Genomic DNA, 21829 nt, shown 5'->3' with positions numbered 1-21829 from the left:
CAAGCGCTACAAAACACAGAACCCACACACAAAAAATAACAGACATCAATTATTGGAATCTCACACCACAAATACATACACTAATTCTAAAAAGACGCTTGCGCCGACTATTTATACAAACACGAGACCTAAACCTTAAGCCTGACGTTAACAGGACAAACACTGAAATAAAAAACTTATCAAAGAACAACAACGTGAGAACTGGCCATAATTCTATCAGTCAATTGATAATAATATACAAAACTATTTCCTATTCTGACACAAATTCAAGACCACTTGGAAAGACTATTCGTCCAAAATCCACCACACTATTAATTACAATAACAACTGCGTTCTAATGGATCAAGAAAAAGTCAACCTGTTCAGAGTATACTAAAAAACTGTTTTCGCAACGCCCAATTCAATAAACTTTTCTCAAGGGCATTACCACAAAGTCAACACTCGTAATGATTAAAACATTCACATTTTAAAACCCAGTTTCCCTGTAAGTCTAAACCTTAACGAGACACCCACTGATATGAGTATAAGCAGATCTATATCGCTCGCAAAAATTAAAATTTCCAATAAAAAACTCTTTCCCCAAGTGAAGATGGCATAAGAAATTTAATCTTAAAAAAAAAACATCAAAGCATTTTCTCAAACACCTTTGTGCCTTGTTTATCTCATCCTTACGCGCAGATTACCTCCCGTCCTCTTGGAAATCAGCTATCATTAATAATGGCTGGAGACGGCATGAATGGGTAATGGAAACTTATATTAAAGTTTTTCTTATTTGCTGTTATGTTGTAATATCGCATATGTTTGTTATCATTCTAAATAAATAAATTCACTGACTAATATCCTTTACTAAATTTTTTTGCAAACCATATAAATTATTCCTACTATCTGCCATTTAAATTCTTTTTTCGACAAATTTCTAAATATTTTCAACTTATTTAAAGAGAAATACAGAACTTTTGCCTATTTAAAATGGACACAGTTATTTAAAATATCTCCCCTAGTTGGCATATAAAAATCTACGCATACTTGTGAAAAATGTTTCCCATTAAGGTTACTTACAACTTTTGTTGTCTAAAGAAAAAAAAATATTCTTTCAACTCTAAAATCTTGATTCGATCATATAGAAATCGCCACATTTTGAGGTCAGCTGTGAACAAGAGAAAATTCACCAGACCAATTTCAAATATAAAACTTCTCAAACTTCGATCTCTTTGAAAAACGCAACGCAACTCCTAAAATCTTATGTTGACGAAAAGTCTTATTAAAGCAAGACTACTTTTGTTCAGGGTCATTCCATATTGACCTTGATTTCTATTATAAGAAGATTTACAACAGGTTCATGACATCAAGGACAATCTGCACACTTAATAAATATTCTTCAGATATTTCTTATGACTTTCGTTGGTTGAGGTCTAATCAACCATATCTAAGTCTGCCAATCACTGAACGATCTAATATAATGAAAGTGGTTACAACTAGAAGAACAAAGATTCTTATTCTTAATAACCCTTCTACTTCGCAGTTTTCTGATCGTTTTTTGATTAGTTTCTAACATTATTAGTGATCTTTCCTCCTGATTGCTTAATTTCAACAGGAGCCTCATTGTGGCTGTATGCAAAATGCTTGTATATCATGCAAAGATCATTTGCAACTGAGACTCGTATAATAAACATGACTGCCTGACACTCTCCAAATGTATATTAACTAGTTAACACAATACGAAAATAATAGTTAATTGAAATGTGTAAAAAATACGAGAAATGTCACAGTAGTAATGAGAGTTAGCAAATGAGTTAACAATATAACTAAACTAATGACGTAATACCGCTCTAAATGAAAGTACCAAGAGCTATTTCCTTATTATAACATTGACCATAACATTGATTCTACAGTTAAATTGTGATTTGAAGACAATAGACATGTTGTTCTGATAAATTTCAAATCGATTCTAATCCTTATTAGAAAGGTCGAAATATATTTGATGAGATTTGATAAGCATGCAACTTATTATCACTGTTTTCTAGCTATTACATATTTCACATAGATAGGTATTTACTTATGTGTAGAAATATTGTGAGTAAAAAAAATGATTTAGAAAATTTTTATTGTTATCAATAGTATAGTGAAAGTTTTAGGCATGCCGACGACTATTAGTAATCGTTTGGTAGCAGTGTTTAATTGCTAAACTCTTTGCCTCTCAAGCTTGTGTTCAGCAACTGTATTAAATGTATCACGCCTGGTGTAGATATGTAACACTGTCTTGATTAGTGGCAACATTTCTTTTAGTGCCTTATAAAATGATATCACGGTTTAGTTATCAACAGATACTGACTTAAAATATAAAATTATTTTAGGTATATTTCAACCATACCAAGATATCGGTTACTATCGCTCAGACTTTAAAGTGCTTTTAATGAAGAAAAGGTAAAATGCAATTTTTACTAGCACCTGATAAAAGTTTATAAAAGTTTTCAGCCTATAGATTTTCTTGCAAAGACTAAATCAAAGAGATTTTTTTATCTGAGATTAAAAATGCTTAAGTTCACATAGAACACTATTTTTTTTTCAAATTCAGTATTCACAGAGAGACACAAACTCAATCGTTTCCACTTCTGAATACTGATGAAGTTCAGTGAAGTATTTCTAGGATAGATTACGAGAAATATTCGTTGCTGAAAAACGCAATCTCTTGTAACACATCAGATGAAAGAAGCAAAACAACTAAAAACAAACATAGAACACAATGAGAGAGAAGGTAAGAGACTGTGTTTAAAGGTTACCAAGAACTACCATGATCAATGCATTTCTATAACACTAGAATTGAATTCGTCATTTCACGCTATGTTCTCATGAATACAAGCAATTTATTTACATATTAGTTTGCTTTTCTTACAATATGTTGAATTAAATATTAGTAATTGCGTACTATTTTGTTTTCTGGGAAATGAAATTTATTGTAATAAATTTCAGCTTTGTTTAATATTTTCTAAGCTTTAAATGGTAAATGTGTTTGTAAAGTGTTGAACCTTTAATTAATTAATTTTCCAAAGATAAGTACACACACGTATAAATTGGCTAAAACGTGTTTATTATTACTATGCTATTAAAAATTGAAACAACTTATATCTAATAATTGTTTTCTTAATCGTTATAGGGATTCATGCAGCGTACACAAATGTAGCTTTTTTATAATAGAATATTGAAAAATTCAAAATTATCAATAATTGGATAATTCATTCTTACCCTTTCAAAGAATAGTTATTAGAAAAGTGAGTGCATTAATCAGTACTGTGTTTTTATAAACCAGTGCCGACGAAGCATTCTGCTTTATACCAAGGTTCATTAATCCACTTGTGTCTCAACAACCAAAATTTTATAAACATTTATTTCAAGTATAAATGTAGTTGGTATGAAATTCACCTAGGTCCTCATTAATTGACATTAGATTAATTAAGTTTGGTTAACTTGGTGTTAGTTTGATCCTTTCCATAAAGAGCTTTTATCTTGACCGAGTAAATCATTTGATAATCAACAAGTATAAATTACGTAGAATCATTCTCTAACGATATTTTCTCAGGGAGGATAAACCTGTCTGATAGCAAGAAACTTGGGAAGCCAGTCGGATTGACATATTTATTACTTTTAAACATCACGAAATATGAAAAATCTTTATAAACTACAATCTCCACCTCTCGGATTGTATTTATCACATAGAATTTCACACTGCAGAAATGGGGGTTATTAACACATTATAAAGTAGCTTACAGGTTTCTTAGCTTTTGTTGTATTAAGTTGGCGTTTTAGTGCTTATGCTGATGGCCTATTTATACACTGCTGGGATTTTCGTGTTTTTTTCAGTGTTTATTGTCAGACACACTATGCTGGCGTCTAAATTAGGATGTTAAAGCCTTGTAGTTATATCTTAACGTACAGGTTAATGTACTTTATTCTCCAATATGCTCCATTGACAGCATTTATTAGAGTTTAGAATGCTTGAATGCAAACAAGAGTTTTCGCAAGACCCGTTTAATATTTTCCATGCTTCAATTAAAAATGTATTGTCTAACCCTAATGGTGAGTGTTTAGTACCTAAAAAGAGTGTAAGGATTTTAATCCATTGACTACTTAGACGTGATTAATAATACTAATTGAAGTATTTATAATGTGTTACTTGAAACTGACTGTATTCCAGTTTTGTGATTTATACGTTAAGAAAGTTTGTGTTTGAATCTAAGTATTCGATGTTATACCTAGATTGCTCAAATTTCAGCAGTTATTAAATTAGTAACTAGTAACTCGGTGCTTTTATTTGCTTTGATCAGATTTTTTTATAGTATGCGTTATAACATAATAAGAAAAGTAAATTAACGACTCCGGCAATGGACTTTTTATTGGGATTAACTGCTTAGTGCCTGAATAGTCATTTTTACTTATCGGCTCGGATATTTTAGTGCTTGAATTAAATGTTTAGCTTTGAATGTTGCGCAATGATTTAAAATAATTATATTTATTTGTGAATTATTGTTTTAGCTAAAAACTTTGTATCTAATTGAGAGGAATTTTGCGTGTGAGTTTCGATGGAACAAGTTATATTTTAGGGCTAGAGCTAAAGTAGTGTGTATAAAATAAGTATTTGTTTTACTGTCTGAGCTGATGTGTAACTAGTTTTCTAGCTCATTAAATGAAACAGTTAGCACTGTATGAAGACATTAATCACTTTCACATTGAAGGTAAAATAAAGCAAAAAAATATCCTGAGTAAGGCAAACATATTGGTCACGTAAAAACATATATCACGCAACAAAACCTTTGAGTCATTATTCTGTGAGTGCATAAAGTTTGGTTGGTGGAATAAGCGATGTGTTAGCCATTTTATTTCCAGAGATCTGGCTGGCAGTGTTTTCCTGCCAGAACTACTTAATATAGCTTTAAAGTACATTACAGCTTCATATGGTTAAATCGAAGCTTTTCTCATTTCCTGAAAACGAACGTGAAATACGGAGTGAGGAAAGAGCGATTAAGAATTTCAAACTAGTTTTCTCCATGCAACGTTTAAATTTTTGAACGCATCGAACACATAGTGACAGCGTTTTCTCAGTAAGCTCACTCCGAGTGCAGGGCTTATGAATGGCTAAGTACATGTGTTGATTTATTCATGTACACTGAAAGAGAATTTTGTATATATATTATATGTACATGTGTGATATTAAAACAATCGAGCAATTTAAAGTAAAATTGGCAATGGAATATGTATATCGTATAGAGAGTCATAACTGTTTTCAATATCATTCTCATTCAACGGCTGTTAATATCAGAACTCGTACTAGCCTGCTTCTCTGATGGATCAGCGGTAAGCTTGAGGGCTTATAATGCTGAAAATCGGAGTTCGATACCCACTGTGGGCAATTCACAGATAGCCTATTGTGTAAATTTGCGCATAAACCAGCCAGTTAAATAAACAAACAAACATCGTACTAACCTATGGCAATTATCTTTCTTCTAACGAAAATACAATAAAGTTATAGCCAACCAAAATTATTCTCAGCCTAACCAGCAACTTTACTTACCCTAAACTTTGCCATTTTCTGGTAATTACGATAATAATTAAGAATCACATGAACACTTAAAAAACAAATCAAACCAAAACAGGTTACCGTCAACGAAAATCTATCATTACTGGATAATTATGATAGTGAACAGATGTATTATTTACCAACAACAATCTTAGTATATTTTACAAGACAAAACAAGACCTCTGACTTACAATCACGAGCTTCATGTTTATTAAATAACTAAAAAGACAAACTCTAATGATAAGTTCAAATGCTACTATGAATTGACTTACGAAACATAACTTCGTGTATTAACCTATATTTACTGTGCTTATCGACACAGAACAAATACCAAGAGGTATTCCAATGTTACTTATAAAGCGACACTTTTTACTAACCAAGAATATTATTATTTCGATATGATAATTATTTACCCCAGTAAAAGTTGTTATTATTTTTATGCAGTGCGATGAATAATAAAAATAAATAACGTAATATCTACCTACACCATCTTTTTTATATCCCCAGAAATGAACAACAAATTCACTATTAACAATACTTATGATAATAATAACGATCGTAAAATATTAGTAATATTATTATTGCTATAACTAATGATGACATTTAACATAACTTTAACCAGTACTTTCTTAGATACAGCAATATTTTCACTTAACTGACAATGAAATTTAGCATGTTCATACTTATCATATTATTTGATTATTATCAGTAATTTTTCGCCTCTTTTGTTTCTATTGTCTTCTAACACATTTGCTTCTTTCTATGTTATAATTTGTGACAAACAGACTAAGAAAATATACTGAAATACTTGTGTGAAATGAGCTCTACACCAAACTTATCTGTTTGCATATATAAGCACATCTATATCTAAATCTTCCATTTCATATCAATTTAGAACTGGTGTCATAACGTTAAGGTACAAACGTATTAGTTAGGTTTTAAATAAACAGGAAAATGTCACTACCAGGTGCATCTGAAAATGATTTTATTCGTTAGTCGTTAGATTAATGTATTTTAAATTGTGCGATTTGGAAGAGGAAAAGATAAAAAGACAAAATAAGTTAAACCTGGCCCTGATTATTAATTGCCTACCAAACTGATTCTATTCCTTATCTCTCGAAGATAATTATAACTTAAGGAAACTTCACCCCCATATAAAGAAGAGTCGAATCTAAATTTATGATGCGCCGGGCGTGACCAATATCAGCGTGTCGGACTGTGGTCCGAAAATCCGTGGTTCACGTTCAGTTATCTCAAAAAAGAAAAGAAAAAATAATCGCACTCCGCACTTGAGGTCAGTAAATACGTTATAAAAGTAACGGTTAAATCTCACCATTAGACTATAGGGATGAATATCGCAGGCAGCCCTTGCATGGCTTTGCATGTATAGTTGAAACAGACGAATATATATATGTAGAGTTAAGTCAAAATATCATCTTACAAAGACTGTGAGAGTCCATACCGTGACTCCTGAGTACTGCAGCTGCTAATAATGAGTCGCATCATCAGTCCAGTAATGAAATATAACTATTAGATCACTATTATATCGTATCCCTGAGTACGAAAAGGGACACTTCTCAGAAATACAGGCAACATTTTATGAGGATGATACCAAAAGCAGGCCTATAATTCTGACACGTTATGCAATAACGTTTACACATGTTTCTCTGACTATGTTTGAAAGCAGTTATTGAATATATATATATATATCTTGTTATTTAAACATTTTTACAAGGACTGTAATTCTAAAATCAAGCTAGAAAACCGTACACTCATAGTTTCTTCAAAAATACGAATATAGTTGAATAAACAAAGTCCACCCAACATGAGTTCGATTTTATCTTTTCTTACTATTTTCCGAATCTTTAGACCATTTTACTAATAAATCACTACTCAGTGTTTACTTACTGAAAAATAAGACACAAAATTAAACCTAATTCAAACTAGTTAGTCCGCCGTAAGATAAAATAACATCTGAAGTATACACCAGCTAACTGTTGTTCTTTAATAAGCGTATTAAAAAATGTTCATGGTAAACAGAAGGGCTATGTCTGTTCATATAATATCGGCATTAGTGTTAGAAGTAGAATTGGATGTGTTAGCTTCACCTATATTAACATTTAAACTTCGAGACTTCACTTCAATTATGTATAATTTCATACGTTTCGAAATCAATAAGAGACAAGACAATACACCGAGTCTTGGGAATGCTATTCTATTCCTATAACATTACATAATATATATATATAGTGGTATATATTTCAGAAAGAGAGGTTGAAGCCGTCATCTGTTTACCTAAATTTATTGCTCAACTGTTCTTCTTCTTCATACTTCGGTAAAGTGAAATGTGAAGTAAAATCCTACAAGACTACACTGGGTAACATTAGCTGTTCTGATGAGACATGACACTGCTCTTAACTGCAATTCCTATACTGGTTACCTAAAAGAAGTTTGTAATGTGTTCATTTCACACTATATATATATAGTGTTATCCTTGACAAGTTTAGAGCCAAAAAGTAAATTGATATTTTGTTATCACGCATTTGCATTTTACCCAGAAAATATTATATATATCCTAAAAGAAATAAGCATTTAACCTTATTAAATAAAACAGAATCATTTATTTGCATATTATATCGGTTTTAACTGATTAAGTAAAGTATTGAAAAAATGTTAACAATAACTCTCAGCCTGGACGCAATATGCCTACAAATGAACAGTTTATTTTTGGAAATATGATTACCTTCACAAAGTTGGTTGGACATTGCGATAGTAAAAGCAAAAATATATTTTTCTTATCACCACACTACACAAAACCTGAAATGCACATATTTCACAACCGTAGCGGCCGTATAAATTACAAAGCTGTATGTAATACGCATATATATATATATGCTGTATGTAATACGCACATATATAGATATATATATAGTAGTTAGAAGTTTTTTTTAATAGAATACCCAAGGTCAAGCAGGGTAGTTTTTACCCACTTATTGTAGTTCTAATCACGTGTAGTAATCACGTATGGTAATCACGTGTAGTAATCTGTGTAGTAATTACGTTATACAAATATGTGAAATCTAAATATGCGAAAGATTGGAAAAGTAAGAAAAATAAATATTCTTACTTGAAACTGATAGTTATTTATTTCGGCGCTTGCAAGCGTTATGAATTATAGTGACGTTGAGTCTGAAACAGCAGAAACTCTTCAACTGTTAAATAAGTTAATATTTCTAAATGGATTGAAAGTTTGAGTTCATAGTCATTAATATAATACAAGAAATTGATGAAAATAAGTAAACAATTTTTCATGAATTCTAGCACTTCTCTAAACTGCTTCGAAAGGCTGCTCGGTTAATAGAATGAGTTCTATTTTTTTAAATTATAATATCATTATTGATATATTTATTTTAAAAGTTAATTTTAACATCTATATAAAGTAATCTTCTTTCTGGTGAGTTACGTATACGTAAAGGAAAACAATTCCAAGGAATAGGAATATCATGCATGACGGAAGGCTAACAGTTGGAAGGAAATTCCAAAGACTAGGAACATGATTCTTGACGGGAAGCTGAAAAGTGGAACGAAATTCTAAGGAATAAGAACATTATTATTGAGAAGAGGCTGAAATTTGGAAATGAATTCCAAGGAATAGGAACATGATTTTTGAGGAGAGGCTGAAAGGTGCAAGAGCTGAAGTTCCACACATCTTTTAAGCAATAAATAACTACTGTTAATGTTTTTCAACTTCAGTTCTAGTTCAAGGAATTAAAAAAAAAATGAAGGACTGTAAGTAATGGACTTGAGAACTTTGCTCGAATAAGATCAAACGGACACATCTAAGATATCAATATCATACAAACTCTAACTTTATAAACAATGAACATAAGGGTTAAAAAATTAACAACTCTGGCATGGATTTTTGTCTTAGATTTTAGATCTTGCAATATTATAGAAAAACTTCATTTATTAATGCCCATAGAAAAATTTATGCAAGAACGTAAACAAGAGAGTTTTTATCCCTGAAAAAATACTAATTTATTGAAATATCATTTTATCTTTATTACTAGAAGTAATAATTACAAACATCAATGCCCCGATGCCTTGTCCACATAAAGAACAATGTTGAAACAGTAATATCTTTCATGAATGATTTTTACGTGTTTAATCTGATCCCTAAAATGGATACCATTTGTTCAAAGATGTACTCAATTAACACTCAACAGTAAATTGATTGTTTGCAAGCTGTGTAACATTCAAAAACTGAAAATGTCAATATATTTTTTAAATATTACTATTTTAGTTGATATAATATACGTCTTATACATTTCTCCAGTGAGACATACAAAAATATAAGCAGCTCAGAGAAGAAGACTATGTGAAGAAGTATTTACTCACCAGTAATTACACAGGCAAACATTCTCTGCAACCAAGTTCTTCTCCGATATGTGAAGAAAGACAGTGCATTTTCGTCCGCCAATGAACTCCCAGAGGCTGTGAATCGGGATGGACTATTCTGTGACATATTTTATATATGTATATATATATATATATATACATATACTAATTTTCAAATACAGTACGGGTTCATATGACTGAATGTCATTTATAATCTTACAGTCAAAATTGTTATTTGCAAGAAACTACAGCAATAATATTTGAAATACCAATGGTCGTTCAATCAAACTGTTGTTCGCAGATAGAGATGATCACCACATCAATAGAAAAACGAAAGCAAAATCAGCGAGATCTCTGCTCCTCTGTTGTGCGTCCATCAGTTGCTCAGGATCGCGTGCGGGACGCGGTGTAACTGAAAAGTGAGCGGCCCAGAATCGGGAGGTAGGTCACAATATGGAATCACGTGATTCAGGCGCCTGAGTAAATGCGTCAGTCGTAGTAATTTGGCGCGTTTTCGAGTTTGTCCTCTAGGAGGCAGGCTCGGCAACTTATTGATGGCTGCCAAGCCAGTGTTCGGAACAAAGGGCGTAAATGTAGTATTCCCTTGATGACGTGCGAATGTCTACTTGACATATGGCTTCGATGGAAAAATGCCAACTAACATTGATATCATTAGAACACAGGGAGTGCATTCTAGACCCACTTCCTGATGTGAAACAACTCTATAGCTTGTTTCTGGTACAAAAGCTAAGACTAAACTCCTTTTCTGAAACTATTTAACGCCCTATGTAAAACAAATAGTCACTGATTGACAATTCTGAATACCTATTAGCATTTCTCACATCCTGAAAGGTTTGTTACATGAGTGACATAATAACTTCCAATCATTCAGTTGTTTTTCTTCCAAAAAAACACAAATATTTCATGTGTTAGAATACATAGTTTAACAGATCGGTATAATTGTTGTTTAAAGCAATGGATTTCGTCATTGAAAAAACAAAACAAAGAACGTAAACATACACACACACACACACACACACACGTTAATCTATAGTTATTCGTTCAAATCAGAGTAAACTTTGATGTTAATTTTAATAACATTTATTTATTTATTTAAGAATCTCGGATATTGAAAATGACGCAAAGTTAATTAGATCATTCAATTTACCATTAAATTTCCATAAATATAACACCTTAAAGGTGATAACAGATTTTATTACAGTTCGCATAAAGACAAAACTTTACACTCTTAAATAACGATTTTTTAATATATTTACGACATAAAACCAAATTCTACTCCAACTGTTGAAGTTACAATAATTTTTTTACAAATTTACACTATCTTGTAGCACATAATCTCTGAAAGTGACACATTAAAAGTTTGTTTTAGTGCAATGCTATACCACAGTCTATAGGTGTTCTGTCTATAACGGGGATTCGATACACACATGTAATAAAATAAAAGTTAAATTTCTATTTTGATAATGGGAACACTTTCATCAGCTAACAATGATCCGATTTTTTAATTCTTGAATTGACACAAGTTGAACCGAAAAATTCAAATATCGTAATGTTGTTTGGCTGAAGAGTAATTTTAATGTTGAGTAAGTGCTCTCACTATTGAAATAAAAATTTAACCTTGACATGTAACTCTTTAATTTATTATTTCACACGCATAAGTGGACTTTAAAACAAATTATATATGTACATATGCACCCCTGCCCCTGACTCAACGGTAAATCTGAGAGTTTATAAACTTGAGATTTGAGGTTCGATACCCATGGCAGACAGTCCTTTTTGTAGCTTTGTAGATTTAAACAAATGCATATAAACACATATGTATAAAACGTACGTATGTGTGTTCAAGCCAAAGTATTTCTGTCAAGAAACAGCACTTTTTAAACTTTTTCCATTTTGAGTAGAATTTCAATTTTTACTCAGAAAGTTCCATGTAGGATTAGAACATTTCAAATCTCACGGAATATGTTGGACAAGTCTTCGGTAACATGGTGATTAAGAATCAGTCTTCGTAAACCGTTCTTGTAGTTTTAGAATACCTTATTTAATGTACATAGAAATGATTAAGACATTCATTCTTACTTAGTTCAATCTGATGTATAAGTGGTGATTAAGATAAGTATTAGATAGTGATTTAATATTTTATAGTATTGTGTGCATTTACACTAACTGAATTTTATGATCTGTTTCTCTACAGTTGGCCCATGACTAGTTTCATATAGTTAGGATTGTAATTCTGCCCTCTCCCCTCCAAAAATAGAGTATTAGTTGGGTTAATAATACTATGTCAGAGAGAACTATTAACATAAATAAAATACAGTTCGTAGTTCTACCCTGTCCATACAAATATTAGATCACTGTCATGTGAAATTTACTTGTTTAACTGTATTTTTAACGTATTCTACATTATTTTATTTTTTTCACATACAATAACTTCGTCTATACTTTAATCGTCAAACACGGTTAACAGATATTGAACTAACCACGATTGTACTTTACTTATCATGAAAATCGACAAATGTTCAAACTAATGATTTGATTGATCGAAAAAAACTATTTAGCATAAACTGTTGATTAGTTTCTCTTTTGGATCCTGTATCTATGTTCGAACGGTTTCTAGAACAATTCCCTCATCAATAATTTTCGGGCTGTACAAAAGGATGGAGGCGCCGTTCAAGCTTTATTTAAAATAATGTACTTTATCAGGATTAATGCTACTCTATTAAAAAAAGTGGTCTCAGAGGAGAGTCTGCATGTCTGCTATCAACTTTGTTTTTCAATAATCTTTACGAGCATTTACTGCCTGCCAAGTATAATAATTGTTACTTTATCGTCATCTGTTGTTATCTGGCATTACTTTTAGTGATATTATAAAATGAATAACGAAAGTGATCTCACTGTGTTGGTTCAAAAATCGCATAAATAAAGGCTCACGCGTTTTTTTTAAAATAATAATGGCAATATTATTTGAACATCAAAAATCATGCAGTCAATTAGACGAGCTTGAAACTGATTTAATTTCCGAATATTCTCAATAAAACATTTTTGCATGGAATAAAGTAAAATAATTCCAAATAACTCCGACTAATGAAAACTTAACATAAATGCCATTTAAAATGTTAAAACTATTAAAATCCAGACATCTCAGCTTTTGCTAAACAGTAGTTTCAGAACTGATTTGATGATTATACATTAATATGTCTATGAAATGCGATCATCATTCAAGATTATATTTAAATTGTTGTTGTTCAGATACTGTGATTTTTATTACGTATTTTTAGCCTAAATAAGCGACTTAATTTGCCATCATAGGTCTGTTACTCTATAGCACTATTTTTTAATACTAAATATAAGTAGTGCGTCAGATAGACTATTTGCTGCCATAGTTGCAGCTCAGATGATGATTCCTGCTATTTAACAAAAGATGACTTAGGATAAGATCTTGCTATTTACAACAGACACACTTCTGTTTTAAAATTCGTTGTGGTATATTTAACAAGATCGTATTAAAATACTGCTAGGTCAAATGTGATTTTCATCACTTTTGCTAGATCATATAAAATATTTTTGATTAACGCTTTTAAATTTGTATTAGTCATTGTAAAAGAATATTGTCACTTGTTCAAAATGTGAGAATATGTATATGGATAAATGTGCAGAAAATTAGAGTGTAGAATCTCATAATACATCGAAAGATAACAAAGATCTAAAAAATCAAAATTTACCAACTCTTATAGGACTTTGTAGGTGCGAAAATGCTTAAAATGGCGAATTCGCAAAGACTAATTGATGAACAATATTTTATTAAAAACGTTTAAATCACCTTTGAATTTAGAAAATATTGCAATTTGAAAGGTAGGTTTTTATAAGCTATCAAAAGTTTTTATTAATTCATTTATATTATTTTTCAAATTTAGCTCTTCCTTTATTTCTGTATTCAGATACTGCTATTCTTTATATTAATGTTGAATATTATAAAGTTATTTTTTTACCAGTTTGTTACTTTATGTCCTTTAATCGATTCGTTGTTGACTGAAGAACAATTTGAAGGCTGCGAAAGCATTACTACTATTAAAATAAGAAAATAATCTTGTTAAACTTGAGCTCACTCCTCTTTATTTTATTATATATACATTTCAAGATAGAGCTTGAGGTTACACAAAGTTATTTTCTATAACTAAAGCCATATAAAATTTCTTTGGGTTTACATCGACCTAGCTGGGTTGATAAGAGCTGACATTACTCGTCTCCGAAGTTCAAAGCTGGTTATGGTATGGATTTCATTGTCTAACGTGAGCTTATATGTTTTCATTCTATAATAAAGCTTTTACTTTTTGTGTCAGGCGTGATTAAACTCTAACTAAGAGATGTTAATAAATTTCAACTCTAAAAGAAGCTGAACAGAAAGAATTAGTTACGTTATTAATTAATTACCTAACACAAAAAATATAACCTTTTCAAATCATAGTTTCGAATCAGAAATAGGTCGTTATGGAAAGATAGGTGCATCAGATAGTATAGTTATTGCCTGAGAAATGTTTGTCTACAATTTAATGAATTAAGGAATATATCTATATCTAAATATCATTATATAAACCTAGCCATTATAACCCATTATAAAAACTCCAAACGTAGAAATATGGAATAATTTAAGTATATTTACTGCTAAAATACGGAGAGTGAAGCAAACAAAATGCACAATAGTATGACTACAACAGCCCTCTAAATAAGTATTAAAGAAATGTTGATTTCGACTATTTTAGTTTTATGGGCTTGTGGCCAAAATTGTCTATATTAAAGCTATTATTTATCATTTATATATTTCCTGTTGAGCAAAACAGCTTTCATACAAAGCTATAGTGGACTCATTATCAAAAGTTTGTTTGAGTTGCTTACGAATGAGTTGTTATAACTACGCAAATAACTCTTCAGTTCTTAACAGAGTAGTTAATGTTGGCAGCCCCCAAACCAAAATAAGTCTGTGTGGTAGACAATATTGATCGCGATTAAGTAATTAAAATAGGTGTAAGAAGCGGATGCATTATTTCTTTTTAATAGAAGAAATGCAAATCGTATTTATGAAGATCTATAGGAGGAATGTGTTATATATCTTATAATACATTATTTTGTATGCCGCTGTAGAAGTTGTTTGACAGTTAGTAGGAATTGTGTTAAATCATGTGATAATGGTGTATCTAAAATACGGTATACCCTGGTGGTTTAATGGCAAGTCTCTTTCTTGAGTTACTACATTGAAATATGCTGTGAACAGAGTGCAGGTAATCCGTTGTTTAGGTTTGTGCTAAAATATCAACAACAGCTAAAATGAGGAAAACTGCACTTGGTTTTTTTCTTACGCATAATGCCTGTAGTGACATAAGTGATAACACTGAAGCGCCATACTGGTTCGTTGTTAAGCGTAAAGCTACACAATAGGCTATTTGTGCTGTCCATCATAGGTATCGAAATCCTGTTTTAATGTTATAAGCCTTCTGGCTTATTGCTGAACTATTGGGGAGTGCGCCACATTGGAAAACAGGTTATTTAAACATATTTAACTGTTTTTAAAGCGTTCTACAACGAAAAAAACACACTTTTCTCGCGTAACTTTAATTTTTATAATAATACAAGTCTAACCAAGGAAAATCTTTAAAATATAATTATTGAATCGATTAAAGCAACAATGAGTTTCATAGAATTTTGATTCAAAAGAGAGGTTGCGTTGAGGATTAAACATTCACAGTGAAAACAATCAAATGGTGCAAGAAAAGTCTGATTCAAATACGAAACGCACTAGAATTCACTTGTCTCAGCTTTGTGTGTTAAAACTTTTATTGTTTAATTTGAAGTTAATGAAATGAACATGCTATCTTTAATGAAACCAGACTAGTTAACAAGTACAAAATAAAACTGAGTTATTTTTAGAACATATAATGAGTATACTTTTTTATGTAAATTACAGGAAACGAAGCAGCGTGGGATCAAGTTTTTATTCCAGACAATCGTATTAGCTGAATATGATAAATAACACTCTGTTAGAGCAGACTGAGTTAAAACATTCTTTGGTTGTCATATTCTAAAAAGGAAATACACATTGTAGAATGGAACATCTTCTTTGTATTTTTAAATATCATTGATATATTACGACAACAGTGTCTTTACAATACTCCAAAGTACACGCGAATTAACGGCCTTTTTGCATAATTGTGTAGTACGAAATAATGAAGTATTTATAAAACTATAAAAAAACTTGACTAAATAACAGAGATAACAACAACAACAATTATAGAAATTTGTCTTTCTTTCTCTGTAAGCATACTTGTGGCTGTATTATTCAACAGGTTTGTCCTATCTTGATATTTTTGACAGACTAAAACACCCCCACGGCTGAAAGGGTGAACATGTTCCATGACAAGAAGTCAAACTCGCGATCCGCAGTTTGCGAGTCAAGTGCCTTCACCACCAGGCCTGCACCCCACTTACAACGTTAGACACCGGGTTTCTATATCCGTGGTAGGCAGAGCACAGATAGCCTATTGTGTAGCGTTGTGCTTAACTTCAAACAATAACAACAACAACTAGGCCATGAGAGGCATTACACTAATAGAAATTAATGGGAATACTCATTTTCCTTATTGTTTCGCTCTACTTTCAACAGTACTAAATATATTTTGTCTAACCCGCGACCCACAGATTGCGAGTCGAGTACCCTAACCATCAGGCCATGCTAGGCCGGAATAAGCAAGGTAAAGTGTGGTGCTCAAGGACAAAATAGCTTAAAGCAGGTCAGACTCGAACTCGCAACCATTCGACTAAGCCACGCTGCCCCCAGTGTTTATTTTAAGATTAATATAAAACAATTGTTATACTGCAAACTAATTTCAAAGAACTGAAACATTTGTCTTTCAAAAACTTGCTCAGATGTTATCATCTACACTTTCACAGTTATTTTATCAGAGCTTCCATTATCAAGATCAGATTCAAGTTTTACTTTCAACTTTCAATGCCTAACCCCAACTTCTCAAACCTCCACCTTCTCCAGAAACCCACTTCTCAAGCCATGTCTGTTATCAACCCGAATCCCCGACTTTCAGTAGGCGGTCAGTTTTTGTTGCTCGGAAAACGTTTTTTTATTTTTTTTATAACTAAATCATTTATTGACTGTAACTTCGTAACTTTCAGTACCGCGTTAGTTGCCACAAAGATTAGGGCCAGAGCTGAGTATTACCGGGTAGCCCAATACCTGGCGGGTACCCGTGCATCCCTATCAAAAACTAATTGATAAAAGAAACCAATCCATTAGTAATGATATACATTTTGTGCCGTTTACTTCTCGCTGTTATATAAAAAACATTAAGTACACAGATACAATTAATAAGATTATATTAAACGTAATTAAGTAACTTATATTACTAACTGGAAGTGTACACTTTATAACATGTGTCATGAAACCATTTCTAAAGAGGTATATTAATTGTTGCTCAAATACGACAAAGTCATGATGAAATATTGATATTTTTTTACTCCTTTAATCCTTTTCTTTTGTCTATTTTTGATATTCATGTGAGTGAGGTTTTAGTTTAGAGTGAAGTGAGAAAATGAAAGTTTATTTATGATCTAAGTCATACCTACTAGTATTACTATAAAGTAATGTTTAATAATAATAATAATTAACAGGTAAACTCACTTAGTTCAGTAACACTTTTAAAGAGAAGAAATACTATAAACCTTGAATGAGATATACTTTTATTCCACAGATTAAGAGTTCAATGTATTCAGTGATAGCTTTCTTACCAATAGAAAATATACAAATGAGCTTCGAGTATATTAATTTTGTTGCTGCTCATGTATGGAAAATATCAAGGTTTCCCTTAGGGTCATTAAAATTTGGATCGTTATGTTAACCTATGTCTCTACTCTATGTAGTTCAAACTTCTCTTGTTAAATTTTCTTTAATCTTTACATTTTTGTTGTTATTTACTCTTCAGTAGCAATGGATGAATACACCACCAGAAACCACACTAAACACACTTAATTAAAGTTAATTGTTATAACTAAATATTAAATTTAGAAAACACGAGGAAGAAGAAGACAATTTGACCTTCAATACTATTCGACCAGCACGAGCATGCGCACTTTAAGTAACGACGTGTCTACTTTTCTTACATATCTGATTTTTGATATTTGGTTATTTACTGAAGGCAGTGCCTCAATGAGTGGTTTTGTTTAATGTTTTTTTTTTCTAAATGGTTAGGTTTCTAGATTGGCTTATAAGCTTTAAAACTTAATGTCTGTTAATACATATAACTTGTTAAATGTTAGTGACCTGACATAACTCAAGAATACTAGTTTTGATAGGCCCAGTGTATAGTTAAGTTAGTTTTAGATAAGTTATATTTAGAATAATACTAGTTTTGATTGTGTCCTGTATACTTAATGATGTTTAATATACTGCGGTTGTACTACTTCTTTCTGATTGTAATTGGCTTTATAATTATTGCAGACCGAGGTTGTACCATCTGGCGCTCTTCCATTCTGCACACAATTCTTCACATATGTTAAGTTTTTTTTTGTGTGTGTGTAAGGAAAATACAGGATGTCCTTATATAAGGTTGTATTTTAGTTTTATTATTTCATAAAATTATTTTCAGTAACACTTAAGATTTAAGTAACTGAAGAATTATTGGTTAATCTAATTTTAAAATTCATATTAAGTTTGAAAATTTCAAAATTAAGTTTGAAATGTTAAAAAATATCTATCTACTGCTGACATCAACAAACAACGAGATGGTAATCCTATCTTAACTCAGTTTAGAAATGCAAAAACTACATTCGAATTTGTTTAAAACCGAAGTAGGTAGATATTTTTGAATGAATGTAAATGGTTGAAAATAATTCTTCGATTTTCAGTTTTTAGATTCATCACCACAATTTTGTTATTCTAGATAATATCACAAAACTCAGTGTTTATATTGGAAAATCAAGTGGGGTGTTTAGCTTTTTTATATTTCAAAAGAATAACTGAAACACAAAACAATAAAATTATTGTACGATTTAGAAAAATCACTGCAAGGTTAAGTTATCCCACATAAGACGACAGGTAGTTAAAAAGTTGGTTGTTCTATTTTAATTGTTCAAAGTATATTTTGACTGATAAGAAATATAAAGTTTTAGCTCCTTGTTCAAAATTTTGAATCTAGAATAGATTGAGATTTAAAGATTATTTTGTACAAAGTGAACAGTTTTTGCAGCTGCTGTCCCATCAACCGATATGGTCTGGTTAATTGGTCAGTAATATAAGAACTCAGATTAGCGGTATAGCTTTGAATTTTTTCAATGATTATAACAGCAAATACGAATTTAAATTTGAGCTCTAAAGAACTTAAATATTCGAAGATCTAAGTAAAAATGATAGTACCATCATTTCTAAATCCAAAAGTAATAGTATTGTAATTTTAGACTAAAAAGAATATTCAATAAAGCTGTAGATAACTTATGTGATTCCACTAAATTTGTGAAGTTGAAGTTTGACCCTACCGATACAAGAGGTGCAAATTTACATTGAAAAAGGACAATATTTTTAATGAAAAACAATACATGAACATTAGGAGTAATTTATGGTCTTCATAAAATTCAGAAAAAAGAGTGTCATTAGGACCTATATTATCTAATATTAGTACTTAATAGTACTTAATAATGTTTGAGTATTTTTTAGTTGAATATTTGAAGACTTTCACTTCAAATGAATGTACTTTGAAAGACTGTGTTGAATTTTTCCAGTGAAATAAAACAAATAAAGTTTGATGGTGTTATTCGTTGTGCCAGCTTTCATGTTGAGTGGCTGTACACGAACATACCGTTAGAAGAGACTATACAGTCAAGTGCCGATCTGATCTTTTACAATCACAGCGCCAACAATTTGACCATTTCTAAATCTGCCTTTTTGAAGTTCATGAAATTTGCTACAAAAGAATCCCATTTTCTTTTTAACGGCAGTATTTACGATCAGACTGATGGTGTCGCCATGGGTTTGTTTTAGACTAGTGCCCTATTTGGCCAATCTTTTCTTGAGCTATCATGAAAAAAAAATGATTAAAGGACTGTCCAAAAGGATTCAATCCGCTTTACTATTGCAAATATGTTGATGACACTTTCATCATTTTCAGGAATGCCCGTTCAAGCTTCTCAATTTCTTGAATACTTCAATAGTAAGCATAACAGTATAAAATTCATTGTTGAACATTAACACTACCGTAAATTTTCATTTTTTGGACACTTTTATTTACAATAATAATAATGATTTTCAATCTGAAATATATTGTAAAAAGAAATTTATTGGCTTTTACTTTAATTTTACAAGTTTTATACTAATTGTTTTAAAAGAAAATTTGATTAAAACCTTGTTCCATCGTGCATATACAATATCTAGTCTTTATGAAGCTTTACATAAAAAATTAATACCAAAATGCCTTGCTATTACTACGTTACCATACACGGGTCAATATCCTCTGACTATGAAAACATTTCAGAAATATAATTTGCATGGTTTCTTCTCAGATACAATTGAGATGTGTTTCTAAACTGAACTGTCGCCTACAATTTTTTTATAGATTGAGGAACCATATTCCTGCATTAAAGTCATCAAATGTAGTTTATAAATTTACTTGTCCCTGTTGTCATCAAGACCATACTAGGTTCACTAAAAGAAAACTTTTTCCTCGAGTGGAAGAACATGCAACTTTGAGATTAACGAAGAAGTCGAGCGTACTTAAACATACCCTCAGGGGAATGTTAATATGCTGTACATTCAGACTATTTTAATATCTTAGCAAAGACCAATGATGAACAAAGTCTTCGCGTAAAATTTAGCCTCCTCTTCACAGACTGAGGCCTTGTGTATACCAAGAAGGCTTCGCATATAAGTTACGTCGGTTTTTCTCAAATAAATTAAATGGTATGAAATATTCCCTACTGTGAAATAATTTGTAGGTGTTGAACGAGACGTGAAACTTGTGGTAGTATATGAAAACATGAAGATTATAAAAATTGAAAGGTCTAAGTTTGGATAAATTGCTATTGCGAGCTGGGTTTCGTCGAGCAAGATTTGTAATCTGTATCGTGCCTGTAAGATGTCAAAACCATATTTCTAGAGACTAATATTTTTAAACTTTCCAAACACTACACATCGGGGAATGTGGAAAAAAAAGTACGACCAAATGAGCGTTTAAGCTACAACAATATATGTATATTAATTTTTTAGAGATAATATTTAATTTAGTATGACCTGCATCTTCCAACCTAAATTTTAATTACTTTTAGCGTATCTACTTGTGAGAGCTATTTTGTGTCTGGAATGCCTTTAGATACTTCAAGAAAGTCAAACAAAACATTAAGTTCTGTAGTTCTTCAAATACGCATTATATTTTTATCTGTTTACTTGTTTCAAAATTTCGCGCAAAGCTGCAAAAAGGCTATCTGCGCATAAACGTTCGTTATTTTGAACTAATAGATGAACCCAGCATGGCCAGGTGGTTAGGGCACTCGACTCGCAATCTGTGGATCGCGGGTTCGAATCCCCGTCACACCCAACATGCTCTCCCTTTCAGCCGTGGGGGCGTTATAATGTTACGATCAATCCCACTATTCATTGGTAAAAGAGTAGCCCAAGAGTTGGCGGTGGGTGGTGATGACTAGCTGCCTTCTCTCTAGTCTTACACTGCTAAATTAGGGACGGCTAGCGCAGATAGTCCTCGTGTAGCTTTGCGCGAAATTCAAAACAAACAAACTAATAGATTAGAGGAAGAATACCCATCGCAAATTATTGGACTACTTTTATCTACC

At 31.5% G+C, this 21829-nt stretch overlaps 1 protein-coding gene across 2 annotated transcripts in view; it reads right to left on the bottom strand.

The window, feature by feature from the left end:
* The window catches only part of LOC106467942 (zwei Ig domain protein zig-8-like), a 150599-nt gene extending 140239 nt beyond the window's left edge, over positions 1 to 10360 (bottom strand). Inside the window, exons 1-2 of one of the 2 annotated variants that reach the window (XM_022396937.1) lie at positions 10240 to 10360; positions 9971 to 10066 (exon numbers count right to left, since the gene is read on the bottom strand). In XM_022396937.1, coding sequence (XP_022252645.1) covers positions 9971 to 9992 — 22 coding nt within the window. In that variant the 5' untranslated portion in view covers positions 9993 to 10066; positions 10240 to 10360. Of the gene's footprint in view, positions 1 to 9970 lie in introns of both variants that reach the window. The other variant, XM_022396930.1, reaches the window with a different exon arrangement.
* Between the last annotated feature and the right edge of the window lie 11469 nt (positions 10361 to 21829).

This window comes from Limulus polyphemus, unplaced genomic scaffold (assembly GCF_000517525.1).
Source record: "Limulus polyphemus unplaced genomic scaffold, Limulus_polyphemus-2.1.2 Scaffold84, whole genome shotgun sequence".
Classification (NCBI taxonomy): Eukaryota; Metazoa; Arthropoda; class Merostomata; order Xiphosura; family Limulidae; genus Limulus; species Limulus polyphemus.
This window is presented reverse-complemented; position numbering and strand designations above follow the sequence as displayed.